Raw genomic sequence first — 18,934 nt, forward strand, 5'->3', positions numbered from 1 at the left:
CACATTCATTTTCACATGTATTATAGATTTTCCCCCAAAGATTAATTTATTTATGCATACAAGAACTGGGGTGTAGGCCAGAGGTGTGGGGGGTGAGAGGATTCACCAGAGACAGGGTGGGGGACAGAATAGGCAGAGCTACTGAAATACACTGCTGAGGGGAGCAGTTTTGATTACCAGGAGTCCATTTTACTTCATTTCACAAACTTAAAAAAAGAATGACCTCATCATGTTGGTTAAGTCTCATGGTGTGGTGTGTTAAGGAATTGTTTTTTGAAGAAGATAACTGTCTCCAGTATAACTGAGAAAAACATTTCCTTAAACTCTGAAACAAGGTACCACAAGTGTTGCTAGGCAGGCAAGACAGGAGAGGTCTTCTGGACCATGTGCATCACCTCCCTGGCCAGGAATCGAACTCATATTTGCAGTGGCTGGCGATTGCTTGATAGCCCTGTGTCTTTAACCCCTGCACCGCCAGGGAGGCTCCATAGTATACATTTTTGATGATTGAAATTTCTGCCTCAGGAATGAGTGGTATTTTATATTTCTTCTTTATCTCTAGTTTCTAGATTAATAATGCACACTGTTTGCCTTTGTTTGTGGACTCTGAGACTATCCTGTCAAGTGCTGACATGTTATGAGCTAATCTATGGGTTTAAAATTTTTTCAGTTGCGAGTTTATTGTTTTAATTTAAGCCTCTGTGGAAATAAGAGTTAAATCAAGTCCTCATTTATTTCAATTGGAAAATTTCTTCTTTTGAAAAACTGTTAAGTTAGACATGGTGGTTATTTTGCTGCATCATGACAAAGACATGATCATCTACTGATCCAAAACAATAACTTTTGGATCAATCAAACCTACAATAATTCACTTTAGCAATTTTTCTTAGTTCAAAAAAATTAACCAACTACACTAGCAACCGCCTTCTTTATCAATAGAGAGTTTTTGCATATTGATATTTTTGGTTTATTTTCTGCTTTTAAAATGATCTAGGACCAGCATCTATATTTCTGACCTAATTTATCAAGCAGTTGATAATTTAAATTGCTGGATACAATAAATTGTCCTTTGTTTGTGTGTAAAGCAAAGCAGAATGATGCTCCAGTAGTGTCTTAGTCAGCTTGCGCTTTTGTAACAAAATACTATGAACTGGGTGGTTTATCCAATATAGAAATGCGTTTCTCGTAAATGGGCTCTGGTGAGCATCTCTGCCAGGATGCACCCTCTGGTCTCTTATTGAAAGGGCACCAATACTATTCGTGAGGGCTCCACCCTCATGACCTAATTATCACCTCCAAATGGCATCACACTAGAGAATAGATTTTAACATATGAATTTTGGGGGAAATGCAGACTTTCAGTCATGAATTTAGTAATGAAATGTGTTTTCAACTTTTTGCTTACAGAACCGAAGTTTTGATTATCAGGAGTCCATTTTACTTCATTTCATAAACTTAAAAAAAAGAATGACCTCATCATATTGGTTAAGTCTCATGGTGTGCTGTGTTAAGGAATTGTTCTTTGAAGAAGACAACTGTCTCTGATATAACCGAGAAAAACATTTCCTTAAACTCTGAAACAAGGTACTGCAAATGTTGCTAGGAGAGTAGGTTAGGGAATTTAATCAACCTTGAAGTGTGAAAGCTATTTTATTTGATGAAACCTGTTATCACATTTTCTCAAACCCTTTAGTTGTATGCTAATTCCATTAGGAAGAGTAGTTTCCTATAATAAAGCTATTTCTAGGTAATTGTTCCCATGTACTGAGCACACACTGGGCCCCACATGCCTCCACTTAAGTCCCCCCCCAAAGCTTATGAGTTAGTTATTATTTCTGTTTAACAGATGAGACATCTGCTATTCAGAGAAATTAAGTGATTTTCATAATTTTTCACATTTAATAAGTAGTAGAGTGAAATGTAAGACTCAAATCCTTGTTTGTGCAAGTTTTCAAGCATTTTTGGTTGTCACCCTTTACACTTAAAATTGTCACCTAGAGTTTTTAACCATTTGTTTAAATAGTCAGAAAAGATGTCATTTCCAGCATATTACAGACTTTGACAGTATGATCAATATATGACTTATGCAGTATAAGTACCATAAAGATTTGCTATGTCCCATTATTTTTCAAAAAGTAGTCTTTGGTGTTATAAATTTTAGATTGCTGTCTTTTCTCCTGGAACTCCTGTTTTTGTTCTTCTACCCCATGACTTTTAACCCAATTACATAATATTCTGTGCTCAAAATATTTTACTGACAATTCCATCGCACATTTTAAAAAAAGTACATATTTATGTTGAAATTTATTAAAAAATCTTGGTGATATAATTCCCCATAAAAGTTTTAATAAAAGTGAATTATTCTAATTTTTATTGGTGCATAATTTAACAAACAACGTGAATATGTCACATTTTGAGAAATAATGATTACTGTAAGATGTAAATGTTTTGTTGAAAATGGATTTTAATTTTTAATGAGTTAGATGAGGCTTTTCTAGTTACATAATATGCTCATGGATGGATATTATTTATGTTAGAGTAAGAAAGATAGAACCAGTTTTAATCCTATTATTGGTTTGTATGTATGCAAATACTTAAATTATTTTTCACATAAATAACTAAAGGGAAATGGAACATTTTAAGAAACTCCCAACTACATGCCAAATACCAATGGTGGTCTAGCTCAACAATTACTGTTAGTGATTCAAAGGAAATTAATGGATTTTTCTTTAATGTTTTGAAAACATAGTTGGAAAGCTCTTGATTTATGAAAGTTACTTGCTGCCCTATCATTAGGCAGTATACATTTTTAATTTAGGGGAATTACACAAAAATCCTATATCATGACATATCAGATAATTATCTTTTTCCTTTAACTCTTTCCCTCATAGGCACTTTGCTTAAACTGATATTCTCAGAAAGGATTGGGATATGGAAAATTATCATCTTAAAGACACCTTTGCCAAATCATTAATTTTTCATAAACAGTTTTTACTGTGTGCTTTGTAAATATTTTTATCAAAATCATGGAGCTACATATTTAGCTTTGCAAAATATAGATTCCACGTGCCCTGTAACATGGTTCGTGGAATTGCTTCTCATTGTACAGACAATAAGCAAATGTAATGACGTGTTTCCAGGACTAGCATTTCACTTCCTGAGTCTTAAAAATTATGGCTATGTGGTTTGCATGGAAGAGGAGAAACAAGAATTGAGTCCAGAATGTTTTGATGATTTTCCTGTCTCAAAGGTGAGAGGGATCAGAGGGAGGGAGGGAGTTGCACAGGGGCCTGAGGTGATGGTGCACAGGTGCATTAGTGAAGGAAACTCTATGGGGACTACACCTGAGGGGGTGGGGGGAAGCAAATGTTGTTTAAAAATGAACAGTGATGTAAAAAATAAAAAAATTAATATTAAAAACCTAGAATGTTAAAATATGTGCATTGAAATTAATGGTTAATCCATTAATTGATTATTGAATAAATGAATACTTCCTATAATTTTTAGATCCTTTGTTATAATGAATTTATGATATTAGCAATTATTAAAAATTTAGTTATCACAAAAAATAAATCATTTTGGCAAAATTATAGATGTGTTACGTTAACTACTTCAAGAAAAATAGTACCGGAACTCGAAAATCATTAAGTAAACACTCACATATAATCTCTACAAAGAATCTCAGTCTTCAGCTCCCCTTGTCTGTTGCTAGCTGTCCTACACCACTGATTGCTTATTAGTTCTACCTGTTTTCTTTTGACTGAGGAAAGTTTGTGTAAATAAGGTCTTATTTCCCTGTTCTGCAGTTTATGAAGGATATTTCTCTTTTCTTTCATGCCAGTAGAAGAAAGGGCATGTAGGCCAGAGGTGCAGGGAGTGAGAGGATTCACCAGAGACAGAGTGGGGAGCCGAATAGGTGGATCTACCGAAATACACTGCTGAGGGGAGCAGCGGGGAGACAGGAGAGGTCTGCTGTGCCATGTGGGTAGCTCCCTGGCTGGGGATCGAACTCAGGCCTTCGTGGTGACAGTGCCGAGACTTAACTCCTGGGCTACCAGGGAGACCCCTAGAAAGGATATTTCTTTTTTTTTTAATTTTTATTATTTTTTTAATTTTTATTTTTATATTCCCCATACAATTGCGACCCCCTTATTTTGACCCCAATCCCTCTCCGCCCCGCCCCCCACTCCTCATAGAGTGTCTCCGGTTCATAGTTGTTTGTTGATTTTGATATTTTCTTTCTTATAGTTATTCTTTTTCCTGGACCCTTATTTAAGTTTTCTAGATTCCTGCTATGAGTGAGACCATCCGGTATTTTTCTTTTTCTTTCTGGCTTATTTCGCTGAGCATGATCCCTTCCAGCGCCATCCATGTTGCTGCAAATTGCATGTGTTTATCTTTTTTGAATGCTGAGTAATATTCCATGGTGTATATGGACCACATATTCTAGAAAGGATATTTCTAATAGGAATAGTTATGATGGCAATATTTCACTAAATATAAAAATTTGGAATTCACAGATTTTCTTTATGGAAGCTCCTCTGTAGTTCAGTCTTTTGTTGTTTGTATTTCTAATCCACTTGCTCAACAAATACCTATTGAACCATGCTGGGTTACAGTGCTGATCTAATAAATGAGACAAACTCTAAACAAGTTTGTTATATTCTAGTGGGTATAAGATGTTGGAAGTGAGATATTAAAGAACCAGTGGTTAAATTAATAATTCAGTAGGGTTATGAGAACACCTATAAATGGAAGATAAAGTACAAGGGAAGCATATCAAGGGGATGGGGCTTTCATGAGGATCAGGGAACACTTTCTTGACTAAATAACATGTCATCTGAGGGCTGAAAGATTTGATTGTAAAGCCATTATGGGTAGGGTTTGCACAGAAGTTCTGAAATTGGTAGAAGAGGTTTAAGAAAGTTTCAGAAAGCCGGTGGGTCAGAGAGATGGAAAGAAGCAGACATAGAAGTGACTGAAGATGGGCTGGAGAGGAGACAGACCAAGTAGCACAGGGCCATACTTCCAGTGGATTTTCATGATTTTGGTTTTTATCTCAAGTCCATTGACCATGAGGGTTTTAAGGAAAGAGATGAGTAGTCAGATGGACAATCTAGAAAACATCACTCTGGAAAAGAAAGAAGCCAGGACATCAGCTAGCAGACCCTGGAGTGGCTTCAGAGACAAGTGTTGGTGCCGGGATGAGGGTGGGAGCAGTGGGATCACCAGAGTGGACATTTCAGAGATGGTTAGGAGGTCAATATGTACAAGGGCATAGTCCTCAGGCTCCGAGGAAGGCTCAATGTCGGTGACTAGAGCAGTGAATGACCAACAAAACCCAGGGCATGGGGGAAGAATTAGATATGAATTTCTTCCCCTTTGTCTTCATCATCTTCTTTCAATTCTCTGCTTGTTTTACTAGAAAGCTGACTAAGGGAAGTGATTTAGAATTCCTCTGAAATAAGGTTGTCTGAGGGTGGGATTCCTTATTTTTTTTTTAAAGATCTATTTATTTATTTATTTATTTATTTATTTATTTATTTATACATACATACATACATACATACATACATATATACATACAAGCACTGGGTACTGTCAGAAGCGCGGGAGGGTGAGAGAATTCACCAGAGCCAGAGCGGGTTGCAGAGCAGGCAGAAGGACCGAAGTACACTGCTGAGGGGAGCAGCGGGCGGCAGGAGAGGTCTGCGCGCCATGTGGGACCCTCGTCCGGTGGCCGGGGAGCAGCCGGGGATCGAACTGGTGTCGCAGAGGCTGTGGGCAGCTTCACAACCCAGTACTCAACCGCTGCGCCACTGGGGAGGCCCTCCTTATTTCTTTTTTAAAGGTTTATTTATTTATGCATACAGGAACTGGGGTACAGGCCAGAGGTGTGGGGGGAGGATGAGAGGATTCACCAGAGACAGAGTGGGGAGCAGAACAGTCAGACGTACTGAAATACACTGCTGGGGGAGCAGCGGGCAAGACAGGAGAGGTCTGCTGTGCCATGTGGGTCAGCTCCCTGGCAGGGGATCGAACTCGTGCTGCAGTGGCTGTGGGTAGCTTCATAGTGCTGTTTCTTAACCCCTTGTACCACCAGGAAGGCCCCAGGATTCATTATTTTAAAAGTTCATTTTGACAAGTTGTGCCTTCACTGGCTAACTCTGAAGCATGTACAAGACTGGACTTTGGCCTCTGCCCTGGACATTCCTGTTGCCCAACCAGAGAGACCCACCCAGAGCCTCGGGGCAGTGAGCTGTCAGAGACTTTGGGGGAGCCAGGCATGTGTCGTGGTGGTTCAGAGAATAGGTTCTGGAGTCTGGGTTTGAATTCTTAAACGTCCACTTACTGACATCCTCATCTAAATTACCTAAATTTCCTCATCAAGGACACAAGGCTGAGAGTAGTAGCTTATCTTAAGGTGGTTCTGATAATCATATGGCGTGAAACATGAACACAATCGATGTGCTGGGGACATAGTAACTGCTTAATAAATGCAATAAATTCAACTATTATATCATTGAAGGGGCAGAGCCAATGAGCCATCTGCGTAGAGTCATGGAAGGTTACACAGTAATGCTTTATATCACCACACACACACACACCCCCTAATATATACCTCACATATATTGTCACCTTTATTACCTGTTTACTAAAGAAATGAATATATTTTATGATAATAAAATAACTTCTTGGGCATTTAATACATGTTAGGTCATCTTGTGACATCATGAAGGTATTTTCCCCACTTAATTCTTATTTGATGCTAAGGAAATTATCATTATCCCAATTTCACAGAGGAGTGAGCCCAAAATGTAAGCCAAAGAAATAAGCACTAAGTTGCCAAGCTGGAAATGAAGTCCAGCCCAGAACAATCCAGCTTTCTGCTTAACTTCTACATGCCCTGCAAACTTCTTTTTTTTTTTTAAAGATTTATTTATTTATTTATACAAGCACTGGGTACAGTCAGAGGCACAGGAGGGTGAGAGAATTCACCAGAGCCAGGCAGAGTGACGAAGTACACTGCTGAGGGGAGCAGTGAGTGGCGGGAGAGGTCTGCGCACCATGTGGGACCCTCGCCCAGTGGCCGGGGATCGAACTGGCGCTGCAGAGACTGCGGGCAGCTTCACAACCCAGCGCTAACTGCTGCACCACCAGGCAGGCCCCCTGCAAACTTTTTGACCTAAAATTATTGCCTAATTCAAACTGGCTTTGACATCTCTACTCAATCAATGGATACTAAAACCACATCACAAGGGTTAATAAATTATTTATGATCTTTAATTTGAATGTTTAAATTTTGTAAATACTTCTTATAGAAAGTAAATACATAGGGAAATAAGAAATTACTGTCTCTTTCAACTGTCATCGATAACTACCATCTATACTTTGCTGCAAGTATCTTCAGATGTCCCCCAACAATGCATTGATACACGAGCTCTATGTATGTGATCCTATCTAAATGTGCACTTTTTTAAACCTATTTTTTCACTCATGAATATTGTAAAATTCTGCATGTTTGGTGTGGCAGGACTGAGCATCATTGATGGCCCAATGTAAAGGCTCAGGCACGGTTACTGCCTTTCCAAAGCATGCTACCCCCCTGCCCCCGCTTCATCCTGATAAACCTTCCAGCAAGGTTCTTACAGCTGGACATCCCAACAAGGCATCAATCTTTTCAACACACTTCCACCAAACCTGACTTCTGTTACGGAATCTGTTTTGCTTGTCTTGTAGATTAGAAATGGAATCATGATGTTTTATTTGGCACTTATGGTATTACTAATGAGGCAAAACATTAATCAATTCTATTTCCAAAAAAATGCATTCACTTGCTCTGTTAGTTTGCTTATTATTTTCTTATTGGTGTGTGAGAAGAACTCTCCCTATGTTATGAACTTGATGCATTAAATGTATCTTGCAGACATTTTCACCAGCTTGTCATTTGATTTTTTATGTTGGTTTTTGTTTTTCACATTCATGGTAAAAATTAAGTAAATAAATCTATCAGTCTTTTTTTGTGATTTTCTCTATGATATTTGACAAAAATATGTCTTATTCATAGCTATGTATTATAAATATGGTATTCTAGACTCTCTATGGCACTCTTTAAAATTTGGGACCCATTGGCTTGAGAAATAAGTCCAACGTGCCACAGATGTGTATTTGTGGGATAATGAGAGGTTGAAGGGTTCTGGTTTGGGGAGAGTTTCAGTGGCTTGTGGATATTTAACAAGTTTCCTGCTTGTTAAAGTCTGAATAATATGCAACTTTTTTCTTTTTTCATTGGCTTTTCTTGAAACCACAGATTCTCTTGTTTTTCAGGTAATCCACTACAAAGTGCAGTACATCAAAAGAGGCTCATCTTTATATTAAAGTTGGGACTTCTGAGGCAGGGATTAGTTACATTTTTGAAATTATTCAGTTAATACTAACAGAATCAAAGCAATGGATCAAATCTCTCCACATCTTACGCTGTGTTGTTCATCATGAAGGGGAAACCATTTTCACTTTCCAAAAACATATATAATGCAATATTAAGCATGTGAATCATATACATGTCTTGCTTGTGGGTTTGAAAGCATAATATGCACATGAAATTCTGGCTTATTTTATAAACTCAGATTTAAACAGTTGGTCCTTGAGTTATGCAATAAAGTGTTTTCTCATGAATTGCCTTATTGTGAAATTAATCAATTAAAATAGGAATGACTTTTCCCAGTCAGAGAGATAAATGCCTTTATGAACACTTTAACCCTGCATTCAACTGAAATTCTTTTTTCTCTTCTAGTTTTTTCTACCTGTTTGATCTCATACATGGATACTGATGGCAATGGTCTCGTAAGTACCCTCTTGAATACCCCCAGAGTTTCTCTATCAATGGTCAACTGGATGAATGAGTTAAAAAATAGATGAGTTGATTTTAAGTTTGGCTAGCTACTTACTGCCCTCCACTTCATTAGTTACAGTGGAGTTAAATGATCCTTTTGTCAGGTTTCAGTGTTTTTTATGATCACCACGCATTTGTGTAAGACTCCTGGCTATTCACTTTTAACTGTCAAGAGACATAAACATGATTTTAATATAGCAGACTTAAATTATCTCTGTGTTTAACTACAGCACTAGTGCAGCCTCTATGGGAAAATTATGTGACTATTACACAAAGATTGTAAGTTCTTTTAAAAAATAATTTTGAGACATAAATTTAGCTAAATCTGGAAAGTAAATTGAGCAACTATGTTATCTCTATTAGGCGAGTACACTTATGCAAGGAAAGTGAAGAAGTGGATACTGATAAAGTGGCATTTCTCATAGAAGAGGTTGTAGGGTGGCGTGGGATTGTACGGTGTGCCTCTTCGTAAATCCAATGACCTCATGATGGATGCATAGGACTGAAGTTTGGGGACATAGTCAAAAGCAGCATCAGAAGTGGGGTGTAAGAGAATATAACATAGACTTGCCACCCAATAGGTAACATGGAGAGTGGTTCCTGATGCAAATTAGAAAGTGAATGTCAAGGCAGCTTCTCGTAATAGTGATGGAATAGTTGAGTTAGTTGAGCAGATGGTTCCTGAAAGAGACACTATACTGAAAAGCAGAGTAGCTGATAAATTGTCTCCTTGCCTTGTTAATAATTTCATGTGGCAGACATTGATAATGAAATGAGAACACTTTAATTATGATGCTAATTCTAAACAAGGAGGAAAGCTTGTTAATGGTGAAAAATGGTAGAATCTTTGGAAGACAGGACTGAAGAAAACTAAAAATGAAAATACAAATTCAGTTCTATACCTAGGAAATTCACCATCTAAGACATGCAGGAAAGGAAGGTGCAACATCAGTGGGTGACTGTGGCTTGGCAATGGAAATGTGAGTGATCACAATGAAGATAAAAAAGAATAACTAAGAATAAATGTGGCTGCAGTAAAAGACTCTTGCTAGGATTAAACATAAAGTCGAGTACAGGAAGTCACAGTGGTGTTTTGTGGTCAAGGGCAAAAGCCATGGATATTAAAGATCTGTAAAACAAAGGCAGGAAGGTTATTGTTTTTGTATCCAAAGCTTATGACAAATTTTGGAAAACAAAAATGCATGTGGTTATAAGCAGTTTATGTGTTATATGGAAGGACAGAACGAAAAGGAAAAATTAGAATCATTACATCCTTGAGAAAGGTAATGCACTGATCGATTGCTTTGCTTATCCGTTGAAAGAATGTAATCATCTAACTGAGGTAGTTAATCCCGTACAGTTAAGAAGACAGGCAGATTAAGATGAAAGAACTCCTAAGCACTTTAAATCAATTGCCTTAAGCCCATTCACTCATTCAGTCATTGAACATTCATTTTCTAGTCATTGATGTCATCACAGCATCAGGCATGGTAGTGGGTAGGAGCTGCAGATGTAGCTGTAACTGCAAATAAGCTAAAATCTCCGTATCTTAAAGTACAGTCTGCCTACAGGAGCAAAGATTACCCAAGTACTAGCATAGCATCTGCGGTTCCAGGGGAGAGCTGCTCCTGCTGCATTATGTGACCTGTTTCTCCTTGACCTGGCACAAGTGGATTCTGTTCCCATGAGTGGGAACTCGTCTATTTATGGGTCCTTCTCACTTCGTGAGACATCAGCCCTTCTAGACTCAATCAACCCGGCTCTCGTCGTGTGTCTATTTACCTGTTATTTTTACCTCACAGCCATCAGCGTCTGAGCTAGTGCTGCTAATGTCGCTCTTCAGCCTTTCTTCCAGCTGCTTTTCAGTGGTTGCCCTACTTTACCTTTCCATTCAGAAAATTAGTTCAATTTTCTGCTGTCATTTGTTCGCTAAATAAAATGTAGCACAGGAGACCTATTTTTATGCTACGTAATTTCAGGAGCTTGACACATTCGACCTAATCACCACCTGAATTATACTTCATCTCACTAAACTAACTTTTAGTGACATGCTTGTGCCCAGTGCTCTCCCTGGCCCTGACTGTGAAGGGCCCTCTGTGGGGAAGGGTCCCACTAAAGACCCTCGTGTTGGTCCTGAGCTGGCGTTCTGTGTCACATAGTGAGGCTGGGCTGGTGAGTGGCTTTTGTAGAACCACACAAGAAACTCGATTCTAATTATCCAGAAGTTTATTATGTGTGTCGTAGAATAACTGTCCTTTCTTGTTAAGTGGAATTGCTTGTTAGCTGATAGTATTCTCTCCTCTTGTCTGAAGGAAAATGCAGGTTGCCAAACTCACCAAGGCTTGTTGGTTTTATCTCCTAAACATTTCTCCATCGTTACAGACATAACACCATGTTCTTTTCCTTTTTTTCCCTCTCATCTCTGCACTGCCCTCTCTTCAATCTACTTGCCACATAAAAGCCAGTCAATTTTCCTCCAAGGAATGAATGAATGAATGAATGAATGAATGATTAAAGTCCATTGCCTGGGGGAGGGAAGAGATGGGGTAGGGGCAGAGGTGGTTTGGTGGAGTGAATAAAAATCGATACTGACTATTAAAAAATAATTTGATGCAGCAGTGTTGCCTCAATGAAAGAAAGGAAAACCACTTTCTCTGCTTTAAGAAAAAAATTTACTCATTCAGGATATAAGTAAATTGGGTTATCATTACATAATGCACTATGTAATGAACAAACCAGTTATAGGCAACAATGTGGGTGATTTCATTAATATAATGTTAAGCAGAAGACAGGCAGATGAACCCTTGCTGTAGCTTCTGTTTGTGTAAGGCACAGAATTGGGTAAAACTAATATATGTTTTTAGAAGTCAGGATAAATTAGCTTTAGAGGCTCAGAGAGGGAGTCAGGGCTGCTTCCAGGGTGTCATTTTTGGTCACATTTTGCTCATTTTGTGAAAATTCATCAAAATATGCATATTAATATGTATAAGGATTTTATGTACGTAGTTTATATGAACATAGAATATACCTTGATAAAATGATTTTTTTAGAGCTTAAAAATACAGTGCTAATTTTATTTCTATTTTTGGTGGTTATAACTAGAACAAGGCCTACAAACAACAGTGCCAGCATTTTCTAAAAAAAAAAAGTGCATGGCACTATAACATTATATTAGTTTCAGGTGTACATCATTGCAGCGCTACATGTATACTAATTAAGGGCACTGCTAAGAGTGAGTTTTCTTAAATGCAAATCACATATGCTTCTCACCTGCTTAGATCTGTTCAATGGCTACCCACTGCCTTTTGGATAAACGCACTTTCCCAAACATGACTCACAGAGCCCCGCATGACTAGATTTCACCTCTGAACAGGTTATCCCCACGCTCTGTGGCCAGTGTCCACCTGCATGCCTTTTAGGTCTTTGCTTTTATTTATTTATTTATTATTTTTTAAGATTTATTTATTTATGCATATAAGAACTGGGATGTGAGCCAGAGGTGTGGGGTACGAGAGGATTCCCCAGAGACAGAGTGGGGAGCAGAACAGGCAGACTGACTGAAATACATGCTGAGTGGAGCAGTGGGTGAGACAGGAGAGGTCTGCTGCACCATATGGGTCAGCTCCCTGGCTGGGGATTGAACTCCTGCTGCAGTGGCTGCAAAGACTTCGTAGTGCTGAGACTTAACCCCTTGCACCACCAGGGAGGCCCCTTTGTTTTTAGTCAGCTCAGGGTGCCCAACTCAGGGTGCCTTCTCTGACTCCCCAGTGCTGTGCCGACCATGCTATCCTTGTTAAATTCTCTGTCCTCCATATTTGCTTGGTAATGGTGTGAAAGCTTGCTTGCTGTTGACCCCCTGGCCCTTGTCGCTGAGGAATGGTGCAAGATCTGCCTGTTGAATAAACAGATGCCATAATTTACCAAATCATGGCCTGAAAGAGAGAATGAGCACATGCAGGATCTGGATCTTAGTGTATTGAGGAATCCTCAGCATAGTTGTACGATTCAGTACAAATCCCAACATCTCTCGGATCCGTTCATGGGGTCCTTGTTACTTGTAGGACTTTCTGTACATCACACTATGGTGGTAGCAAAGTACTATGCATCAAACTAATATTGCTTGGCTTCCTTTTATGATTATTTTGTCACTGATATAAATAAATGAATAGATAGACAGCTAGGTGATAGATGACGAGCATAGGATTCTTAAGGGGTTGATTAAGAAAGTTCTCTGGTTTTCGTTGTTAGTAACAATGGCTTAGCTAAGAAAAGAAAACAGCTTTAATTTAAGGATGTCAAGATTGAAGGGGGATGTGAGGCATCATCTCTTTTACCACTGTGCATAATTCTTTTCCTGAAAGCTCCAGGGATCTCTTGCTTCTGAGGTTAGCTCTAGTGCAGATAAAATGTCAACATTATTTTAGATCCAACCTTAGGCAGTGTTTTCTGAAGATTTCTCTTAAATAAAACTCCTTTGTTAAATATTGCCTGAAAATTAAATGTCAAGTGGAAACATTTTCCTGAAACAAGAGTTTCTGCCTATAAGTTATAGTCACTTTGCCTGGTTTTTCTCTGGTGGGGACAAGCTCAGTATATGTGAATGGACCTTGGCTTCTGGCACTGAGGTTGGGTTATCTGCAGTTTCCTGGATTGGCTCCTAGGGTGATGGGTCTAACAGCAAACTATTACTTGTTGTGTTTGCTTCCTGAGGAAGTTCTGCACTCCTTCACAGAGCATGCGCTGTGTCTCTTCTGCACAGTGAACAGCCCCGTGGGAGTTGCCCTCACCACACTCCATCTCTATGAGCCTGGAAGGCAATGATACTCAGGGATGAAGCAAAGAGTTCATTTTTCACATTTCTCATCTAAAAAGAGGTGGCATCTTGGCAGTTTGTGGTTTAGGTTGTCATTTAGCTGTTGTTGCTGTGCGTTAACCTGACACGTAGATCAAACTCGGGGCTCCACTGACCATATTTGCTGTCCCAAGGGGCACACATACAGAAGCTCCTGGCACCATTTGGGGAACAGATTACTGGGCAGGGCTGGCAGGTACCCCTTAGCTACTGCTAGAAAACTTCTGTCCCTCCTCCATCCCTCTGCTCCGCCCATGCACTCTTATTTCGTGGCTTTCAGATTCTCAGTATATGAAGGATATGGTTAAACAGAATGCTGGAGAAAGCTATAGTGGTTTTTGAGGAAATGGTATTTTAGATACAAGTAGACATTTGTTCAGCAAAAGACCATTTAGTCTTTAGGGAAACTCCAAGGGCCTGTTCTCAGTTCAAATGTGGTGTCAGTTAATCATAGGGGATTTCTCAATGGATGCAAAGCTTTAGGTGAGAAATCTTCTGGGGAAAATATTTTATTTACCTTCTCTGATGTTATTTACTGATGGAGGCATTTTTTTAGGTTTGCAGAGTCAGGGAGTAGATGGCTCTTTCCAGATATATGTTAAATCTCCAGTGTGTCAGACATTAGTTAAACATCATCAAAAGTTAAATTTGATATTTATTGGTAAATGTTTCTCTGGTAAATGAAATTTTGGTAAATATTCATGGAGTGCTCACTATGTGCTAGGCTAGGTGCTATATTTTGAAGCCATGAAGACATCAGCTCTGTCTTGAAGTCTTGGCTAATCCTCGAATCGAAACAGACTAGCTGTTGTTCAGCTACAAGTCAGAGGAAAAATGACTTGATAAACGTTAAGAAGCAGCATGAAGAAGGTAGTGAGTGAATAAACATGTGGGGTGGGGGCCATGACTCTCCAGGTTCTGGGTCGGTCCTCCGGAGTACATAGTGTTGACTTAATGTACGTCCCAGTGTGCCCCTCAGATATCACGCCCATTCACAAGCATCCCCCAGGCATCTAGAGGGCAGAAGGGCAGAGTAATATAGTTAAACAACAGGCTTAGGAGTTGGAGCAGCCAGAGTCGGTCTAGGTGCTGCCCCTGGGTATATGTGATCTGAGGGGAAGTACTTAACCACACCAAGATGAAGTTCCTTGTTTGTGAAAAGGAAGATAAAAATAGTTCCTCCATGAAAATATTTGGGAGAGACTATAAATCATTTTCTACACTGACTACAAAAGTATAACACTGAGTTGATATAAGATTATTATTAGAGCTAACTGCCTTCAAAGTCACAGAGGACTTCATGGTGGAGGTGGCATTTGACCTGCATCTGAAAGGATGAGAAAACATTAATCAGAAAGGGAGCAAAATATTCAAAAAGCATGGAGTTAAAGTGCCTGCCATTTCTGTAGAACGGAAAAATGTTTAAGGTGCTAGGAAAGATGTGTTGGTAGTATATTGAGGTCACTATGGAAAGGGACTCACCTGTCATTTGAACTGAGATTTTAAAATGGAATCCTATCATTGAAATCACTGGATTCTATTGAGTGGCAGTTCTGTGCTCACACTTTGACTCTCTGTTCTGCTGCAAATGTAGAATAATGACAGATAAACAGAAATATGGAAAACCAAACTGAATCAAACCAAACCAAAACACAGTTAGGCTTAAAAACACAACCACCGAGTCAGGAATGAAAAGCAGCAGACATGACTGAAGCTATGGGCTTGATGGGCACATCTTCCGAGGCGAGAGGGACTTGCCTCCTGCCCCAGGTAAAAGGGGTAGAAATATGCCCCCCTAAATGTTAGGGGAGATTCTCTACTTCTTATGACCCTGGTAAATGGTCCCTCCTTGCCTGGGATCACACAAATGGTTTCCTGAGACCCAGAGAGGGACGAGATAGAGACACAGCCTCACAACCAAGAGCAAAGCAGCTGGTCTGTGACTGGACACGCAGGCTTTCCCAAGACTGTCTCAGGGCTTAATGGCAGGACTGCGTCCACACTCCAAATGCTAGAGAGGTAGGCATGGGCATTTAAAGACTTTTAAGGGGCCTCCCTGGTGGCACAAGGGGTTAAGTCTCAGCACCATGAAGCTATCGGCAGCCACTACAGCACAAGTTCCATCCTCAGTCAGGGAGCTGACCCACATGGCGCAGCAGACCTCTCCTGTCTCTCCTGCTGCTCCCCTCAGCAGTGTATTTCAGTCATTCCACCTGTTCTGTTCCACACTCTGGCACTGCTGAATCCTCTCACCCTCCACACTCCGGCCTACACCCCAGCTCTTGTATGCATAAATAAATAAATCTTAAAAAAATATTGGATCATGATAACGAGAGAAGGCACTGAGAAGCATGCATTAAATGTGTTGAACTGAATGACATATTCATGATGAATTAATGAACATTAAATTGTTTTTGGAATAAATGTTAAAGAAGGGGAGAAAGGGAAAATTTTAAAAATTAAAATGAAATGTAAACTGAAAGCACAAACAAAATTATAAACTGAGTAGATTGAAATGATATTAAATGTGAAAATAGATTAAGCTCACCTCTGGAAAGGTGCAGATTATCATGTTAAAAATTAAAATCTATTTATATGCTGCTTATAAACGAAGCACTAAAGCAAGCAAACAAAAAGCCTCACAGAAAGGAGGAAAATGAAAGATTGGAAATACCAACTAAGTTATGACTCCAGCAACAAAAATGGAATAGAGATAACAAAATTTGGACAACAAAATATACAACTTTGAAGTTTACAGAGAATGCTTACAAAATTTGACTATGTAGTAAGTCACAACCACATGCTAACAAATTTCAAAAAATTGATGTTATAAAATCATCTTTTCTGAACAAAAAGTAATGGATTTAAAAATCAAAAAGAGAACATTAGTAAAAAGTTCTCCTATATTAGGAAACCTACAAGTACACTGTAAAAAAATCTCATTAAATAGAAATGATTTGAAATAGAAAAATAGGAAGGTATAATAGTATTTAGAAGCAATTTTCATTTCTGAATGTATTTTGAAAACAAAAAATAACAATAAATGAGGCAAACATTACTTTCAAGAATTAGAAGAAGAATGACAGTAAATTTAAAGAAATAAGCATAATAAGGGCAGAAATTAATAGAATCATTTAAGAAGAGATGGAAAGATTTCAGAAACTCTGAAATAAGAAACCAAAACACATTTTAGGTTGTAAAGAACAAAATATCTTATATACTGTAAGAGGGATTGTCAGGAAGGCACTTGAAAGTGTGACAGGAACCCCAGGACTCCTGCTTTGGGGTGTGGCAGAGTGTGCCTGGCTCAGGGTAGCCCCCTTTGGCAACCTGGGGCAGTGGAGTGTGCCTGGTCTCTTGTGCCCCCTGCACCTCTGCACCTACTGCCACGCCTGACATGAGATGACAGATCGCCATGCAGGTTGGATCTACGTGCAGGTGGGGTTTGGGTTTTGAAACCCACACTAATTCTGAAAACCCAAGGTAGTTTTGAAAGTTTGCGAATCACTTTGAAACCTGCCCCACTGTTGGGAACAAGAGGAGTGAAGGGACCCTGCAGGCCATAGAAGACCAGGCAGCAGATAGCTTTGGACACTCTTGCGTGGGGAGACCTTCATTTCCAGCTCATCACTTTGACTCATGGAGAGCTGCTCCTCCTTCTGCCATGACCAGCTCTGCCTCTGCCTCCTGACTGCTGCTGTCTGATTCTCTGGTACTGCTGCCCGATCACCACTCCTTCCTCCTGCATGACCTGATCACTTCCTAGTTGGCACTGCTGGCCTGTGCCTGTGCCATCTGTAGAGCTGTCTACTGTTCCTGTTGCCCCCCCACTGCTGAGCCTGGTCTCGGGAGCACTGCCGCTGGCTGCTGCCATGCTCTTTCAGCTGCACCACCTGTGATTACCTCCAGCTGCCACCAAGAGTTGGGTCCTGGTCCACTGCTAATCAGTGTACAAGCAGCTTCAGGCTCTTGTTGGAGGGATAGCTCCAGATTGCACAAGCAGCTTTTGGTTTGGACTGCTGGGCTCTGCAGATGTTGTGACCTTAGAAATTATCTGTTTTTAATCTCTCCCAATTTCCTCCTTGTAAATAAACCCTGTTGTTGCTACGCTCTGTGTTTGAGTCATGTCTTGCAATTGTAAGTACATGGCTGAGGACCTACGAATGGTGACATTTCCCAGGTTTGCACGATTTCAAAAGAAGTTTGGGAAGATCTGAGAAGTTAAAGATGTACACATTCTATGACCCTTTCCATCCACTCTCAGATAAATACCCTAACCCAGAGAATGCCCTGTATGGGAATTTTACAACTGTGGGAATTATACAACTGTATATCATACAACTGTGGGAAATATAATATTATACAATTATAATATTATACAACTGGGAATTATGCAACTTTTTAATTGTAGCATTGTGGCAGTGGGCCATGGTGAAGAAGTCTAATTACATCAACATGAGTGTATGAGCAAATTGAGTCATTTTCATTCATTGTAGATCGTTGAAAATGACTAAAACTAGGGACGTGTCTGAAAAATACAATGTTAAACATTTGTATTGTTATTGTTTGTTTAATAATATTAAAATGGCGTGGACTGATAATCTTCCCATTTTGCTTAGTGTAGCTTGTGGAGTATGAGAGAAATAGGAAGGGGTATGTAGCCTCAACTCTATTTGTGTCTTATTTCCTTTAAAATAATTTCAAAAGGTAAGAATGAATGAATCCAAACATGACTATATTGCTGATTGTACCTTTTCATATGTTGTTACGTTGCTCTCCATTTTCAGCATCCTGCTGTCAATGAGTCAGTGTTTACTGTATTTCACTGCAGCAGGTATACAAGCACATGAGTGTAGCTTTGAAGGAAACTTGAAAATCTCTGTCCATGGCTCTGTGTCCTCCGATTGCTATGATATTTCCTCTTCAGTGAAGATTCTTGAAAGGGCCATCTACAACACTGTGTTTATTTCTTCAGTTCCCATTCATTTCCAACCCACTGGCATATGTCTTCTAGCCCAACTGTTCTTGCTGAGATCCTTAATGAATTATTTCTTTTACATGGGCAGAACTTGATGGGTCATAGGCCCCGCTCTCTCGTGAATCTCTTCACTTCCCTGACAGTGCCTTCCTGATTTTCTTTATTGTTTCTTTGACTGTTCTGCTCAATCTTCTCTTCTTTGCTTTTGACTG

At 39.4% G+C, this 18,934-nt stretch overlaps 1 protein-coding gene across 1 annotated transcript in view; it reads left to right on the forward strand.

Annotated features, from left to right (window-relative positions):
- The window catches only part of IPCEF1 (interaction protein for cytohesin exchange factors 1), a 143,769-nt gene that overhangs the window by 49,869 nt on the left and 74,966 nt on the right, over nucleotides 1-18,934 (forward strand). Inside the window, exon 2 of the mRNA XM_037520636.2 lies at nucleotides 8,794-8,843. Coding sequence (XP_037376533.2) covers nucleotides 8,820-8,843 — 24 coding nt within the window. The 5' untranslated portion in view covers nucleotides 8,794-8,819. The remainder of the gene's footprint in view (nucleotides 1-8,793; nucleotides 8,844-18,934) is intronic.

Source organism: Talpa occidentalis, unplaced genomic scaffold, assembly GCF_014898055.3.
Source record: "Talpa occidentalis isolate TD23 unplaced genomic scaffold, MPIMG_talOcc4v2.1 talOcc4.2, whole genome shotgun sequence".
Taxonomy (NCBI): domain Eukaryota; kingdom Metazoa; phylum Chordata; class Mammalia; order Eulipotyphla; family Talpidae; genus Talpa; species Talpa occidentalis.